Raw genomic sequence first — 16,867 nt, forward strand, 5'->3', positions numbered from 1 at the left:
TCTAATTGAAGATTTTAAGCAATGTACATTCTATCTTCATGCATTCTTGTCTCATGATGATAATGATATTGGATCCCACATTTTAACGACTTTCAATTTTTTTTTACTTTTTTGAACACGACTTTGAAATTTCTGATGTTTGGAGTATTGAGCGAGTTTGAAATTAATTAATCAAGTTCATTTTTCTGAGGTGTTTAATCCCGTGAATCAACAGATTTGACAAAAAGAACAATTTAGCGCTGTGTATCCACATGCCTAGAATCTTGTCTTGTTTATTTAGGTGAATAAGAATCAACAAGTGCAACATAAAATATTATTTAGTTTAATGATTTTTTTTAAAAAAATAACTAAACTTAATAATGAAGTCTTCATAAGAAGAAATCGTAAAAGATGGATACAAAATTAAGTACTTTTTGTTAAATATGTATTTAATCAAATTTTTTTTGGATAAATATGAATCATCGATAATGTCATCGTTTTTAGGTAAATCTAATATCAAAATTATTCAGGTTGTATTTAGACGGGAAGAATTTCAAATCCATTATCAAATGGATTTTGTCAAGAGACTGAATGAAAATATGAAAGCCATCAAAATACAATCTTAGAGTAGAGTATTGAAATGATTTCATTGATATTTTACATTAATTATTACCATACCAGTTTCAAATAATTTATTTAAGTATTCCAAGAAAATGAAATGTTCATGTTTTTATTGATATTTAATCAAATTAGTTTGCAGCTGAATGTGGTTAAAAAAATAGCCATAAAAATTATCTCGACACTGGGTTCAGCTCAGGTGCTGCCTCAACCTAGTTGACAATAGAGCTAGATCTGACTTTTGGAGCATATCCATTATGAACCACTCGATACATTTGCAAATTAATCAATCATAACGTAATCTAATTCAATAATTAAACGGTTTAAATTACAATTTCATAGACAGATACAAAGTACTAAAAATTTGATTGTTTATGATTAATTTTTTTTAGTTTATAAAATAAAATAACATTTGATTTTAATATTGAACATAGTAAAAACCTTTGGATTAATAGATCAAATAATCAAATTCAGTTTTAGAATAATAAAGCAAAAGGTGAAGGTATATATCGATTTTCTTGGCTATATATTATAATTTATTAAATTAGATACAACAAAATTGTGTCACAAGCATCACAAAATTTTCAACATAAAAGTTCGAAAGGGAAGTGTAGAAAGAAGAAAAACATCTCCGACTAAACATATTCCTCAAGCATTAATAATCTGTTTTCGCTCTGTTTCCATTTCCATCACCATCAAAATCTTGATCCCAACCAATCTGCTCAATCTCATCTTCAATCCTTCATTTTCTGGACAGTTAAACTAGTTCGTAAATCCATGCATTTTCCTGATTCTTGAAAATGAAAATTATAAGAATCAACATCTTACAGTTGCTCGGATTTGTTCTCTCAATTGTTCCATGTATTTCAGCTTCGTGCAACCAAACATGCGGCGGCCAAAAACTTCATTTCCCCTTCGGCTTCTCAGCCGGCTGCAAAATTCAACTACACTGCAGTTCAAACGGAACAGTCCTCGCCGCCGGTTTCCCCGTTCAGTCCGTCACATCCGACACCATCTTGCTCACAGTTCCGGCGATTTGCGGCCGACCTGTGGAGGCGCTGCGCAGCCTGTTTACACCAAACTACGCGCCAACGTCACACAACGCGGTACTCCTGCAGAACTGCAGCGGGCTGCGTACCTCGTGCTTCATTCCGACGACGATGGTGCAGACCCACTTCGAGCTGGTCGACTGCAATGCGAGGAACGACAGCATAAGCTGCTATTCGGAGGAGGACAATCGGAGCTCTTTTATAAATTATGAAAAGTTGAGGAGGATCGGTTGTAGGTCTCTGTTCTCTGCGATCTCGATGGAGTCTTTCGGGAACAGTTCCTCCGTGTCTTTGGATGTGCAGATTGTGAGACTGGAGTGGTGGATTCTGGGAGGATGTCAGTGCGCTGAGAATGCGAAGTGTGTTGAGATTGAGTCGACGCCGGTTGAAGGGAATCCGCCGGGTTATAGGTGTCAATGTGCGGAGGGGTTCGCTGGAGATGGATTCATGGACGGATTGGGTTGCTGGAAAGGTAAAGTTCAGCATCTCTTTTCTTCTCTTCATTTTACTTTTACTTTATTTTCATTAGATTCTTGCTTTAGTTTTTCCCGATAATAGTCTTATTTTAGATCACAATGAAGATTTTATGTCAGTTAAACTAACAAATGAAATGTGTCAACCGCAATTCTTATTCTTAAAATTTACATTTTAGTTACGAGCTCTAGAACATAGGCTAAATTTATTTATGTTGCTAGTATCTATGAAAGAAGTTGAATCATAAATAAACTAAAATTTTTAGAAAATAATATATGATGTTTTTATATTTTTAAACTATTTATTTGAATATAATATATTTAAACAAAAACATATGATGTAATTAATTACATTCGAGACCAAAACTATTTGCTTAAACAACGATATTTGTTTTTGCAAATAATTGGTTCAAGTGGAGCAAAGAAAAGCATAATCATTCTAAATTTGACAGCTTTCTTGTTATATCATTTTGGTTCCATATTCGGTGAGAGTCACCCACTATGTAGCCTAATGTGCCAAATTTTTCTTTCATCATTCCGTTGTGGAAACAATCATATTTTTATAAAGTTTTGGTTTAAATTATATCATGAACAAGTCCCACAAATCTTTGGCAGTTACGCCTCGAGATACTAGAAATGGGCTCATCTCTGAAATTTATTAGTTCTAGCTTAAAACTAACAGTAGGTTTATTTTCAGGACTCGTCAACTCTATTGTTAAAAAGATTGTTTAAATTTTTGGGTATTTACCATATGTACGCAAACAGAATCATTAGGATGCAATCCATCAAAGTACATGAACGGCAGATGTGGCGGAACAACAAGAATCGGAGTTCTAGTCGGAGGTAATAATTCACTCCAATATAGTTAGAGTGTGCTTGGACGTAAAAGTTACTAAAAAGAATCATTTTCAAAATTAATGTTGGCTTTTGATTTCCAGGAGTAGCTGCAGGTGCTTCACTAATGACCGGCTTCGGCCTCATTTTCTGTTTCATACGGAAAAGATCCAAACTGAGAAGAAGAAGCAGGAAAAGCCGCCAGCTTTGCAAAAACGCCGGTATTACCATTCCTGTTCACCCCTACAAAGAAATCGAGAAAGCCGCAGATTCTTTCTCTGAGAAAAGAAGGCTCGGGAATGGGGCCTATGGAACCGTTTACTCCGGTAAACTGAACGAGGAATGGGTCGCCATCAAGAGAATAAAGCGAAGAGACGCAGACAGCATAGAACAAGTCATAAATGAAATCAAACTCCTATCCTCGGTAAGCCATCCGAACCTAGTCCGGCTCCTAGGATGCTCCATCGAACACGAAGAGCAGATTCTTGTTTATGAGTTCATGCCTAATGGAACCTTATCCCAACATCTCCAAAGAGAAAAAGGCAATGGGCTTCCATGGCTGGTTCGTTTAACTATTGCCTCGGAAACAGCTCAGGCTATTTCCTATCTTCATAATGCAATGCACCCACCTATTTATCATAGGGATATAAAATCAAGCAACATCCTACTAGACTACAACTACAAGTCCAAAGTAGCGGACTTTGGGCTTTCAAGATTAGGCATGATCGAGTCATCCCACATCTCAACTGCCCCTCAGGGCACCCCTGGGTATCTCGATCCTCAGTATCATCAGCATTTTCATTTATCCGATAAGAGTGATGTATATAGTTTAGGAGTCGTTCTTATCGAGATCATAACATCTCTTAGAGCTGTGGATTTCAGTCGCCCTCAGAATGAAGTAAATCTGGCTGCATTAGCTGTAGACAGGATTGGAAGAGGCTGTCTAGACGAGATAATCGATCCCTCTCTCGAACTAAACTTTGATTTGTGGACAGTTTCATCAGTGCACAGAGTGGCTGAATTGGCATTCAGATGCCTGGCGTTTCACAGGGATATGAGGCCTTCAATGATGGAAGTTGCCATTGAATTGGAACAGATCAGGCTGAGTAAATGGTCAAATTCATTAGACGAAACATCTTCGTGTTCATCTTCTTCGAATTTAAGCGAAAAACCATTGAAACAGATACTGTTCGGTGGCACCCATTCATCGGATACTGTTGCAGATTTCTCTCCGGTTTCAGTTCAGGACTCTTGGCAAAGTGATCAGAGCTCGCCTTCATCAAATAGTTTGCTGAATCATTTCAAAAGGTAAACATTTGGGGTTCTAATTTCCTTAATGTTGATCAAATTTTGAATGAACTCGTGTATTATATGATATGGGAGTTCATTTAAATTAATTCGAATGGATATAATGAACTTTTTGGTCAGATGTCAATTTCACGCTGCTGCGGATAAAGCATTATACGTCGAGAGAGGAGTCATATAAGCTGGTCTAATAAATTATGTGATAAAATACTCCGTTTTCCAAATATGTCACATGCATTCGCAAGTGGTTTTTAAATTAAATAAAAAACTTAAAATATATTACTCTTTCGACTATCTGATTTTTATTTATTTTATACAGACTGTTTGATTTTAGTCAAAAGTATTGAAATATATATGTCATACTGTATTCTAATATTGCACTTTAAAAAAACATGTTGATAAATGTGATAGTTTTCTTTTGGAGAGAGATTATTGTTATTATTATTATAAAATTATGTACACCCTCTATTCTGATAAATGATCGAGCGAACATCTTGTATAAAAATATATGTATGTCCCATCGCTACAACTTTCATTCGTGTATTTCATGTGGCCGATTATAATTATGAAAGAGCAAAATTATGCCCGATAATTATCTGCGGGAGGCCCTTCCCACCGAACAAAATCATGCAATTAAAACTCGAACATTAGGAGAAAACCGAAACCGTTTCGGCCCGGTCTAGGAACTTACAAGTTTTAACGACGTGATGTCAACGGAGGAGCCGAGCGTCGACGTGCCGGTCTCAACATATAAGGACTCGTAACGGCAAAAATCCCCCTATTTTGATCCAACACTACGCCTAAAGTTCCCACCTGAACCATGAGTAGCCCTCTAGCCAGATCAATAATTTATTTTATCAAAACTCCATTCTCTCTTGAATTACATCTATGGAGTTGTTGACTAACCATTCGATCATAATTAATGAGTTGAGATCACTCGATTCCATTCCTATCTCATTCCCTCATACCAATCTAGGCCTAATTTGATTAAGTTTGAGCTTGTAATTGATTGCTGGATCGAGCTAAAGATTTCTGGCATCCCTCACATCAACTTAAAAGGCGTTTATTCCAACATACATTTATTTGCTAAAAATGAGAGTCGGAAATCAAACTTGAATTCAAGAGCTTATTTTGTAACTGAAGATATATGAAACAGAAGAAGAGAATATTAATCCTTCCTGTGAAAATCAGTACAACAAACCAAAGACAAAACAAAGATTTTACACAAAGAAAGCCAAAATCTTGATGTGTGTCAGCATAACGAGGTTGATTCTGGTATCAATTCTGAGAAAGCAAAGCCGAACATGGCTTCACGATTCCACGGTGAGCTTAAAGTTATACAAAAATTTTAAAAAGGAGTTACAATATCCACTAAAAACCTTAACGTTTTGAGTACTGAGGGCGCTTCCTAGCTTTCTTCAGCCCAGCCTTCTTCCTCTCAACTACTCTGGAGTCTCTGGTCAGGAGACCTTCCTGTTTCAAAGGCGATCTGTGGCTTGCACTCACTTTCAGTAAAGCCCGAGCAACACCGAGGGAAATTGCTTGCGCTTGCCCAGACAGGCCGCCACCATGCGCCTTTACAAAGACATCATAGCTACTCTCATATCCTAGAGTCACCAGAGGAGTCTTAATATACTGCAGCCATAGAGGATTCCCTTGAAGGTATTCCTGCAAATTTAGTTCGATCAATGAAGACATGTTGATCTTGAAATCTCAAAATCCTCATAATAAGCCTCATAATTACAAAGCACAAAATTTTCTCACCACGTCAAATAGGATAGTCAAACTACCAGCATGAACTGCTTGAGTTTTATATCCTCTAAAAAGTACGTTCAAATTAATGGGTTCTGAACAAGATTTTCAACAGGGACACAAGCAGATGTCCAAACTGATCAAATGACAGGAAAAATCAATTTCTCCTCTATTTATTTTAAAAATAATAAAATAATTTTAAAACTCATCAGAAACTCTCCGAAATAGCGTTCTACAGTCTACACTAAATTTCTAGTTCTGGCCTGACAAGGCGGATTATGTTTTGTGATGCTAAAAATGATGGCTTCAGCCTACCATTATCATAATATACGATATACCCACAAAAACGTTTATGACATAAAAATCAATCAAAATTAAATTCATAAAGGCTTTCAATTAAATTATGAGCAAGAACAAAATATCAGCGCAAAGAAGGGAAAAAACCCAATAAAACCCGAAGTGTTAAAAGAACCTTAGCATCGCGATAATTGACGATAAATTTCCCGGAGCCTTCCTGCAGAACAACCCTAGCAATAGCACATTTCCTGCGGCCGGTGCCGACTATACTCTGCGCCGCGAACCCACCAGGAAGCCTGGATTTCACAAGATTTTCGAGATCAGCTGTTTCCACGTCTGGATCGGCGACGGTAGCTGATGAGTTGAATACGAAGGTGGGGAATTTGGGGGCATAGGATTTCAAAGATAGGGGCTTTACTGGAGCAAATGAAAGAGAAGGAACGGGATTGGGTGAAATTCTGGAGGAGAATGAGAGAGAAGCTATGGATGAGGTCAGAGCGGAGATGGAAGTGGCCATAGCCATTGATGGAGGTGTCGTGGCGACTGGTGACTGAGTTCACTTCTTTCATTTGAAGCGTGAGGAGGATAGGATAATTCAGTTTAATTGACTAATATACCCTCCGTATGAAGGAGGCAATTTTAAGTATGGTCTGATCCAAACTCCATTCAGCCCAACATGGTTATTCAAATCAGAACCATGACCGACCCAATTTATATGGGCTCCGTACAGCTATTAATTTCTTTAATGGGCTAGTCCGACGCTACTGGTTCAGGTTTTCGGGTCATCCACATTGCGCAATATGAATGACAAAACAAAATAATCAGTCAGAGAATAATTTTTTTATTAATCGATGTAGCATATATAAAATGAAATTATGATCGTTTCAAAAGGATAAGTGATATTTATTCATGATTTTTTTAAGATAATTTCAAATCCTTATCCCATCACAATTATAACATATTTTCTCTCCGCTACATACAAATTGCACTCAGTATACAAATTTATGTAACCAAACAAGAATCTCACACATTACTTACACTAATTACCCTATAATAATTGTATAATATTTTAATTAATGAGCTCCAAGATTTCTAATTGAGAATTGGCTCATTCTTGGCATATTTTCCGAATGCCTAAACCCCAAAGTCAGCGACACATCCCCCGCCTGGCTTCCACCCCTACCCACGCGCACACTCCCGCCACCACTGAACTTGGCCTCCGGCCGATACTCAGGAGGCGGAAAGCCGCCAGACGAGGCGGCTGAGGTGGTGGCGCCTACTGGTGACAACACATTGATGTAATTATTGATTTTTTTTGTAAGGTCATTTTCTGCTGTATTGACTTCCAATCTTTTTCCTCTTGGAGGAGAGTTGTGCATTGGAGATTGTGCTACTGCTGCTGCTCCATGTTGTACCTCATCTTGGAACTCTTTCTGGTACATTTCTTCCACCATGGGCTTCCACAGGCGAACCCTAGCATTTATGAACCAATTTGCTACCTGGAAATTTACTGAATTTAATGTGTGTGCGCGTTGAGGGATTGGTAGCTAGTAGTACAGATGAATTTGTTGCAGCATCGAATTCAGTAGCTAATATTTAATGAACATAAACCAATCCATGCAAATAAATACGGGCCATATGTACGTTGTCCTACGGGTTCTTTTTTTCTTGATTAGGTGGATGAGAAAAATCAGCCTTATTTCTGGGGAAAAAAATAATATAGCCTAAAGTATGTATTATGAGAATTAAAATGAAAAATGCAACACAAAAGCATTCTCAGACAAGGACGATCGTTACATATAAATTTTGATATTGTTATATAAATTCACAAAATATAATCAGAACTTGATTGACCTAGCTAGCTTATAAATTATTTTAATCGACTTATAAGCTATTTCAGAGCTCGTTAACACCAAAACTGTTTGCGAATAATTTTGGTAATTATGTAAAGATCTTATAATTCAGACATATTAATAATTTTAAATTCTTAATACCTTGCTTTTAGAATACGACTTTATAACGTGTAAACTCCTAAATCACTGTATAAAATAAGTAAAGTCAAATAGCCTCAAGCCATCTCTACATTCTTTTTTAGCTCGCTAACTAAACCAACTACCAGCTCCTCTGATTAACAGCACAAACGGGAAACCCTAACCATGGACATAACTAGAAAATTGTATGCTGCTATCCACCAGAGGAGTACAACTAAGTCCCTTAAAACAAATAATGTTTCTCTCAGACAATTATGCATTACTGCAAGTAAGTGATTAATATTATACATGACTAATATACTCAAATAAAGGGTATAACTGGTCGTAGAATACATGGAAAGCCATTTTGAAGTATCATTTATTTTCTGTTTAAACGTCATTAATTTTCCATTTTAATGCATGTTTTTAATTTTGTTAAATTTAAAAAAAGATGAAATTGGTTAGAGACAGACGGATGAATGACAAGAATCTGACACAATCAATTCAAAAATCAATGGGTAAAGAAAAATGACACATCGATTTTGATACCAAAAGAGAAATGTAATGAGTACCTGGTTTTTTGACAAACCAGTCTGCCGAGACAGCAAATATTTGTCTGCTTCACTTGGGTACCTATGAGACGAAATAAATAATTAAAATATTATCCTTTGTTTCACCCACCCCCATCAATTTATGTGAATGCTCTCCTTTAATTTAAATGCAATATTATTCCACAACAAGCAATCATTACACCAATAAAATTTACTGCATGGGATTATGTTCGGTGTAGGGCTTTACTTAGTAAACCATTTACTATATATATATATATATATATATATATATATGTAAAGCCCTTTTTCTTCTGCTACACTGAACATAATCCCATGCAATAAATTTTATTTATATATATATTTTAATGAATTTACACAGAGTATGCTCATCAGCACAAAAATCATGAAGACACTTGAATTAAAAATTGATGTCACCATTATGTGTCTGTGTGCGGATGTAGTACTTTATTCTATGTTAGTCATAATTTAGAACTAAGGAAATGAAATGATAGTTATCATATTCTTTTCTATAATGATCTCAAATCAAAAAATATATTTATAAAATTAAGGAAAAAGGGACTCACCTAATTAAATCAAGAGAATGCACACTCATGAAACAAACTCTAATTTTGTAATTTCCTATCCAGATTCTTGAAAATTTTAAAGTAGTTATATAAATTTATTTTTTTTAAATAGTAATATATCATTTTCCGAGTTGTGATCCATGTATATTATATTTACTTAACAGAGGGTGCCTAATAATCAAGATTCTTAATGATTTATTAAATAATTTTCTCACCACAAACACCTATCCAATTAAGTGTTAATCAAGATTCTCAACGCAGATATCTTTATGAAACATTAATTTTCTACCAAAGACCAGAGATACCTTTTCCATTTATATAACGCATTTGTTTCTGCTTGTGAGTAGGAATTAAGCAAAGAGATGAAAGAGAAGTGAAATACGGATGAAGAAAATGCTCAAAAAGCCAGGATCTCAGTATGTTGACAGAACGCTCAGGCAATCCTCTTTGGGGCCTCCAAGATTCAGCATCCAGCATTCCCATATGCTCTGCTGCCTTTTGCTGCCTATACTTTTGTTCAAGAATTTTCAGCCTTGGTGTCTCCCCTTTTGTTATTCCACTCCCTCCAGTCACATCTTTCTCCCCTAGAGCCGCGCTACACAGCCTCAACTCGGAGGCTATCGCATCCTTTATGCACCGGAAGTGTCGCGACATCGCCTTATGGGCGAGCCCCGTGTACGTGGACGATCCACCGTGGCCAAGTACTGAGTCGAATGAGTTCACTATTGCTTGCATTTGTTCAAAGTATCTTGTGTATCTTACATCCACCTGATAAATTTACTTGTTAGCCACCTGGTACACATATAATTATTTTACAAAATTCATTGGTAAAACTATAAAAAAAAAATTTCATTAATTTCTTGCGACCAGACCTCGTTCGTACTGTTTGATTCCTGGCATATTAAAAAAGGTAAATCAGATTTGAGTATTTCATATAACATGACTATCATCAGGAATCTATTTGATGTGTCAACCTTTTTCCGGCAGAGGGAATGTAGAAATAAAGTTGAGCCATTGTTTTTAATAACACGCAATTATTGCAACTAATTAAAGAGAGAGAAACGATACTCATAACATATCATATTGAAGAAAATCTAGCATGAATCTTGATTTAATTCTTAAAAAACTCTCTAGGCTTCTATTTGTTTGTGGGGGCCTTTTCTCCTTTGATCAAAGCCTGCCAATAATTCACCATTATGCATTATTTTATAACTATAAATATATGATTAAAAAAGAATCAAAAGTTAATGGTCCCCAAATGGAGACAGATTAAGCCCATATTTTATTTTGAGCAGAGGTGTGTCGATCATCAGATGACATGCACCCCCAACTATGGTCTGTCATCCTAAGAAACTTTTCGAATCGGATGCTTAATTTAACTAAGTAGAACCTCATGAGTAGGTATAATAAACATATATTTGTATACTGAAGATTAATGTCCTAGAAATTTTATATTACACTTTTATACTAAGTGGTAAGTTTGGTGAGATATTCATATCAGCAGCCTTTCTTCATCTTGATTGATTTTGCTGGCTATTAAAACTGGTCTGGAAAATTAAATTTGAGTATTTGATTTCGCCTGAGATTTTATCAAGTAATTAAAGAAATAGTACTGGCTAACCAATATGTTTTCATTATACCTCATCAAGCATTGACAGTAGCTTGATTTTCCTTCTATGGTATTCGGTCCTTTCAGAAGGAGATAAAGACGGTTGATCCTTAGAGGAAGACGTCTGCGCGGTTCCCCGACCACCATCAAAGCTTGAATTAGGGTTCTTTTCAACTTTCTTGAATTTCTGATTCTTCAAATATTGCCCTCTTCCAACACAACAAAATTCTTCCAACAGTTCTTGTGCAGCTCTTAAGTAGAGGGAATTCCTCAATCCGTTTTTGACTCTTGTGGACTCCCTGAACCCGAAATAGATTTGATTCTGATCATGGAAGAATTGTTGATTAGTCACAAGAGTATTCAAGCCATTTTGATGGCTTGAAGGGCCCATTCCATGGAAGGACAATTCACCATGTCCAATACTTAATTTCTCCATTTTTGTGGCTTCCAAGTTTTTTAAAGATGAAGATAGTGTTAAAGAAAGGCCTTGACCTTCAACATTAATCCTTCCGATTCTCGTGGTTTCGGTGTTTAATCCACCGCCTCCGCCGCTGCTTGGAATCCAAGTGAATTGAGATGGATTAATACTCTCAGGTGCTGCTATTGCTGGACTCATCAAGTGGAACCCTTGAAGATGAGAGTTATCTGATGTGACGGGATTGAATTTTTGAAGGGAAATCTGCATAAAAAGAAGAAGAAAAAGAAAAAGAGTGGCTTCAAGATTGCTTGACTTCAGATTCTCAGAATTTTGTTGATGGCATGTTGTGTGGTAGCAATAATAGTACCTATCTTTAAATCTTTTGTTGCAGTGAATATGTAGCTAGCTAACTAATTACCTCGTCTGCATATTGGATTTGATCATCCAATAAACCGGAGGCTGTTCTTCGCCACGGCAAGTTGATCACCTCAGCCAGCATAGACCCTCCTCCGGTGCCGTTGTACACCGGTGGCTGAGGAGCGGATAAGTTATCCAGTTGGGAGGATAGAGGATCAAATCCTTGAAATCTTATCATCCAATCTCCTTGATTCTTTGAGGTCATAGATCTTTCATATGCATTTGAAAAGAGGTTGTTGATATTTTGGGACATAAATTTTCTTGAAATACCAAAACCTCTTGAGGCTAAAAAAAAAGGCACTTTTTGGTTTGGGGGTTTCTAGCTAGCTAGGTTATTTATACACACTTCTTCAATCTAGTGTCGGAAGTTCGCACCTAGTCTTGGACCTGGCAAATTACACCATGAAACAAGAAACATAATCAAGCATCAATATATGAGTAAAAAGGTTAATTCATTTGAATTAACATAGTATTTGTATCAAGATGAATATTTCCACTCATCAAGAAAAAAAATGAACCTAATTTAATTTTCTCGAACTATATATAAAAGACTCTTTTCCCTTTACTTTCTTCTCACCTCCAAGCCGAAAGAACTACCAGTTAACTGTCGTCCATAACCAGACGATGGTATCAAATCCCAGAAACATCATTTTCTCGGCAGAATTAATCACATGATATAGAATTAAATTAACTCTCCTTAAATTGTCTTGGTGTTAGGTATCTACTCCATGAAATCTTAAGAAACGTACAGTTGTTAATTTTTTCCCTCTCAAATCAAACAAGAGGAAAGCCAGAGAGAAGCGATAATGAAAGAAGAGGAGAAAAGGGGGTCACACTCGACTTAGCTCTTCACTCCCTCACTTCACTTTCACCAAACTTTCCTTATAACATAAATACAAAGCTTACCATTCGCAATCTTTTTTATATTAAATCTATTACGTTAAACAGAAAGTTAAGGTAGATATTGGACAATATATACATGAACAGTACAATTTTTGGCCGCTGGCCTTAGTGGACTCAAAAAGGTTCAAGGGTATCAAACATTTTGACATTTTAAAGTATTTAAAAGCATTATTAATATAGGGGATGGTGTACTACATTGTGCAAAGGTAGGGTTTGTCAAAAATAAGTGTTTCAATGCATCAAAAGCCACTCTAATTTGTTTAACAATTTATGCATTTGTTGCTTAAGTTTTTATGAATAAGTATTTGGTTTAAGAAACGAGGAGAGCAAGGAATGTAAGTACTGATAAAACAATAATTATTTGACGAGTGATCAAATTCATATGAGAAAATTCTATCTAATAATGAAATATATCTGTATTTTTTTTATTAAAATCTTGGAAGAATTTTGTTCATGACAACTATATATTATTTTTTGGCTGGCGACCTCGTTAAATCACACAATAAAAATTTTAACCTTAGTGCTATATTTTTTATTTTCGGCAGTTTTAATAATTTTTTATCGGAGTACTGATGTGATAATACACATGACGTCAGCGTCAAGCCATGATAAAATGACTATAACTGCAAAAAAATAAAAAAACAAAGCAAAAACAAAACAAAGCAAAACAAAACAAAGAAAACTGACTAATACTGAAATTCGACAATACAGACCAAAATCGCAAAAAAAGAAACATCTTGAAACAAAAATACAATTTTCACCTAAAATTTGTTTAAAAGATTAATTAAACAACCACATGGCATTCAAGTTAAGTGGACTAAAAAGGTTCCATGCTTAATTATTTGAAAAAAAATATGTAAATAAAATTTACCTTTTAAAGTAGTGACTGAATCCGGTCCTCTCGTCCCAATCATAACCACATGAACATGATGTGTAATATTCACTTGAACAAAAAAAAAAAAAAAATAGCGCACGAATAAATAAATATATAGAAGGGTCCAAACACTAAATCGTATGCAACGTCCAAAAAAGAAGAATGACTCATTTATATTTGGCCGACATATGGTATGTACATTAGTTTAAAACTTAGCAAAACAAATTCAAAGTATCTTATATAACTGGTCTTGATTAATTTTGAAGCCAGAACTTGCGCGACGACGTACGATTATCGGTGGAACGGGGATGGTTATAATTATAAATACACCACGAATTATGTTAAAGGGACCACACAACATGCAGTTCATGTGTTGTCGAGCATGGAAATATGGGGATGGTGTGTGTGACTCAGAATTCATGAAATGGAATACTTCATTATATTGCAGATAAAATTACAAGTAGCCCTTTTGTTTGCCCTGTGGGGGGACTACAAACATGCAAGCTGTAGTTAGATTGCGACAACCACCATTATCTTTTCTTCATCAAAAATAAAATAAATCAATAAAGTATACATGTTGCTAAATATTGCCCGTGTGTATTTTATTTTATAAAACCTAGCAACTTCGATCTATTGAACTGTGAGGAAAATTATTGATTTCTTAACAAGAAGTTGATGTATTATAACTTGGAAAATAAATGTAGTTAATTATGCTTAGACTGCTTCGATCTAGCCATGCATTACAGCACCAGTACAAATTAATTAATTATCTTGAGTCGGCACATGTATTTTTTGACTCTAATTAAATACAGTTTTATTTGCATTTAATATTATTGAATTTAAATTGATTTTGACCATATATATGGAAATGATTTCAGACAGCCATATTTATTTCGGTTAATATTGGTCCCTGATTTTTAGAAAGACGAGGATGACATTGTTACATTAATCGACCACCTAAGCCGTTCAAATTCTGCCTATATTAATATATAATTTTTAACTTTTTTGAAATATTTTTTGACATATTTTCTCATCAAGTTGTATCAATGAAGAAAAAAAGAATGTGTTATGGATTTTGAGTTTGAATTTGATAAAGAGGAATTATTGGAGAAATAATAAGATAAACAAGAAGAATTAGATATTTAGGCTAAAACGAAAAAACCGACTCGGCACCGCCTAGACGGCTGCCTAAGCTCCTAGGCCCTTGCCCGCCTACCTAGAACACTTATATTTTCAAATTATATAAAGTTTGAAATTGGACCCATTATTCAAAGCTTAATTTAATTGGTCGAACACAGTCTTAATATAGAAATTAGACATAATTAACAGAACTATAACTCGAATTATAACGTAATTAATTAGACCTGTGTGCGTGGCTTATGTTTTGAATTTGAGTTCTTTAAAAAATATACGGTCTTTTTTTCTTCCTAATGTTAATTTAAAATACAATACGGAAAATGGTGGGTGGAATATTCTGAGGTCCAAAGTGCATGTTGAATATTTACTTTGTCCATGTTGAACACGTTTTAATCCAACGCACGGCAATGGGAATTTGTTGCTACCACAAAATATTGAGTACTGCTTGAAACAATTCCTACTAAAATCATTCTCTAGGGTTTCGTAAAGTTTGTAAAATTATCTTTATTTTTTTTATATGCTCTTCTCAACTTTTTAACATATATTCGAAAAAATTACAAAAGTCGTCCATACCATACTATATTATATGACAGTAGAAAAATAAAGAAATAATCGATCTCACACACAAAACTTTTGTGAGATAGTTTCATAATACGAATCTCTTATTTGACTCACTCATTAAAAAGTATTATTATTTTTATTAAAAATATTATTTATTATTATAAATATTGACATAATTGACCCTAAGAGACGTGTTATCGACTAATGGCCGAGAGGTTCATTCGTAGACATTTGGATATTGACAAAATTTCTATACTTGAAATATTGAAAGGATAATTATAATGTTCAAATCTATTAACGCATATTTTCATTTGCAAGTGTCACCTTTTGTGAGAGCCCAGCCCAAGAAAATCCCAAAGCCCAGCCCATTTAGTAATAAGTTAAATTAAATAAATTTAAAAAAAAAAAGAAAAAAAGCAACGAGAATCATCATCACCGATTTCGCCTTCTTCCCGTAACTCTCTGTACAAAATTGTCAAACCATTTCCGTCACTTTGACCACCGATTGTGACCGCACCGGTGATCGAAAAATTCAAGTAAATATATGGTTGGAAAGCCCTTGACGAGAGCTACGTTTTGGTACCCATCTTGAAGTATTTCTCGACACTTTTCGAAAACCCGTCTTCCCTTTCTCCGTCGAATTGCCGCCCGTACATCACCGGAATTCGGAAATTGACTGAGGGGTTTTGTTCCCTACGTCATAGGCTTCATTTTGGTATATATATTGTGGTACAAATCATGATTCCAGCAAGGTGGTTGTATTTTTGTTGGGTTAAATTTGGTACCAATATTGATAATTGTTATATTATTGATTGTAGGTACAAGAATTGAGCCAATTAGAGGTATTTAAAAGATTTTAGAAATTTATTTGGATTAATTTCGAAAATTCAGAAATTTAAAATTGAGTTTTCGAATTTTAGTGTTCAATAATTAAGTGTTTCGATGCTATAGAATTGTTGTATATGAATTGAGAAATATTAAAGCCTAAATTATGAATTTTTGGACTTTTAGGCTAAATTAGTGAATCTTGGAAAAAATAAAATGAACTTGATATGAAATGAATTATTTGACACAGGATTGGATTATTCGAGAAATCCTTAAGAAATTTCAGTGGTAAATTAAGGGTTCAGTTGAGGTACGTATGAACTGTTTTCATTACGACGTCTATTATGACGTGAGATGACGTTGAGTATGTTGTAATGATTTGTGACGTGCTTTATGTGCTTTTGTGAATACGTGATTGCATTCATGCATTTATTTGTATTGATACTATTAGTGCATAGCATTTCGAGCCTTGACTCCTTTGATTGCTATTGATATTGATATTGATCTATCGAGTTGTTGCGTCATCGATGGAGCGGGTGGGTAGGTTTAGCACTCCTGATGACTTGCATGAGGGCTGAGCGGGTAGCTCCCGTACCCTCGATGCTACGTGCATGGATGAGTGGCGACTTGATGTTGCGTTGCTACGTTCCTGGCACGGGTGGCCACTGTTACTGTTGTTGATGCGATTCATTTGGACTCCGTTTGGTATCC

At 35.2% G+C, this 16,867-nt stretch overlaps 3 protein-coding genes across 6 annotated transcripts; 1 reads left to right on the plus strand and 2 right to left on the minus strand.

Annotated features, from left to right (window-relative positions):
* Positions 1-1,143: 1,143 nt before the first annotated feature.
* Positions 1,144-4,634, plus strand: LOC140989316 (wall-associated receptor kinase-like 14). Its single transcript, XM_073458509.1, has 4 exons — positions 1,144-2,118; positions 2,885-2,962; positions 3,058-4,261; positions 4,382-4,634. The coding sequence occupies exons 1-4, from the start codon at positions 1,398-1,400 to the stop codon at positions 4,437-4,439; spliced, it is 2,061 nt and encodes a 686-aa protein (XP_073314610.1). The 5' UTR covers positions 1,144-1,397; the 3' UTR covers positions 4,440-4,634.
* A 774-nt stretch (positions 4,635-5,408) lies between these two features.
* Positions 5,409-6,882, minus strand: LOC140990676 (small ribosomal subunit protein uS9c-like). The gene is made up of 2 exons (XM_073460499.1): positions 6,483-6,882; positions 5,409-5,926 (listed from the first exon to the last, which is right to left on the minus strand). Exons 1-2 carry the CDS (start codon positions 6,828-6,830, stop codon positions 5,639-5,641), a joined length of 636 nt encoding a protein of 211 aa, XP_073316600.1. The 5' UTR covers positions 6,831-6,882; the 3' UTR covers positions 5,409-5,638.
* A 342-nt stretch (positions 6,883-7,224) lies between these two features.
* On the minus strand, positions 7,225-12,743 carry LOC140989938 (BEL1-like homeodomain protein 2). Of its 4 annotated transcripts, none has more exons than XM_073459486.1 (7): positions 12,434-12,743; positions 12,158-12,243; positions 11,858-12,065; positions 11,053-11,700; positions 9,795-10,180; positions 8,850-8,910; positions 7,225-7,806 (listed from the first exon to the last, which is right to left on the minus strand). In XM_073459486.1, exons 3-7 carry the CDS (start codon positions 12,059-12,061, stop codon positions 7,381-7,383), a joined length of 1,725 nt encoding a protein of 574 aa, XP_073315587.1. In that variant the 5' UTR covers positions 12,062-12,065; positions 12,158-12,243; positions 12,434-12,743; the 3' UTR covers positions 7,225-7,380. The 4 variants fall into 4 exon arrangements, with proteins under 4 accessions (XP_073315587.1, XP_073315586.1, XP_073315585.1 ...); XM_073459485.1 differs by having other exon boundaries at positions 12,375-12,743; XM_073459484.1 differs by having other exon boundaries at positions 11,858-12,243; positions 12,434-12,742.
* Between the last annotated feature and the right edge of the window lie 4,124 nt (positions 12,744-16,867).

Source organism: Primulina huaijiensis, chromosome 12 (genome assembly GCF_012295235.1).
Source record: "Primulina huaijiensis isolate GDHJ02 chromosome 12, ASM1229523v2, whole genome shotgun sequence".
Lineage (NCBI taxonomy): Eukaryota > Viridiplantae > Streptophyta > Magnoliopsida > Lamiales > Gesneriaceae > Primulina > Primulina huaijiensis.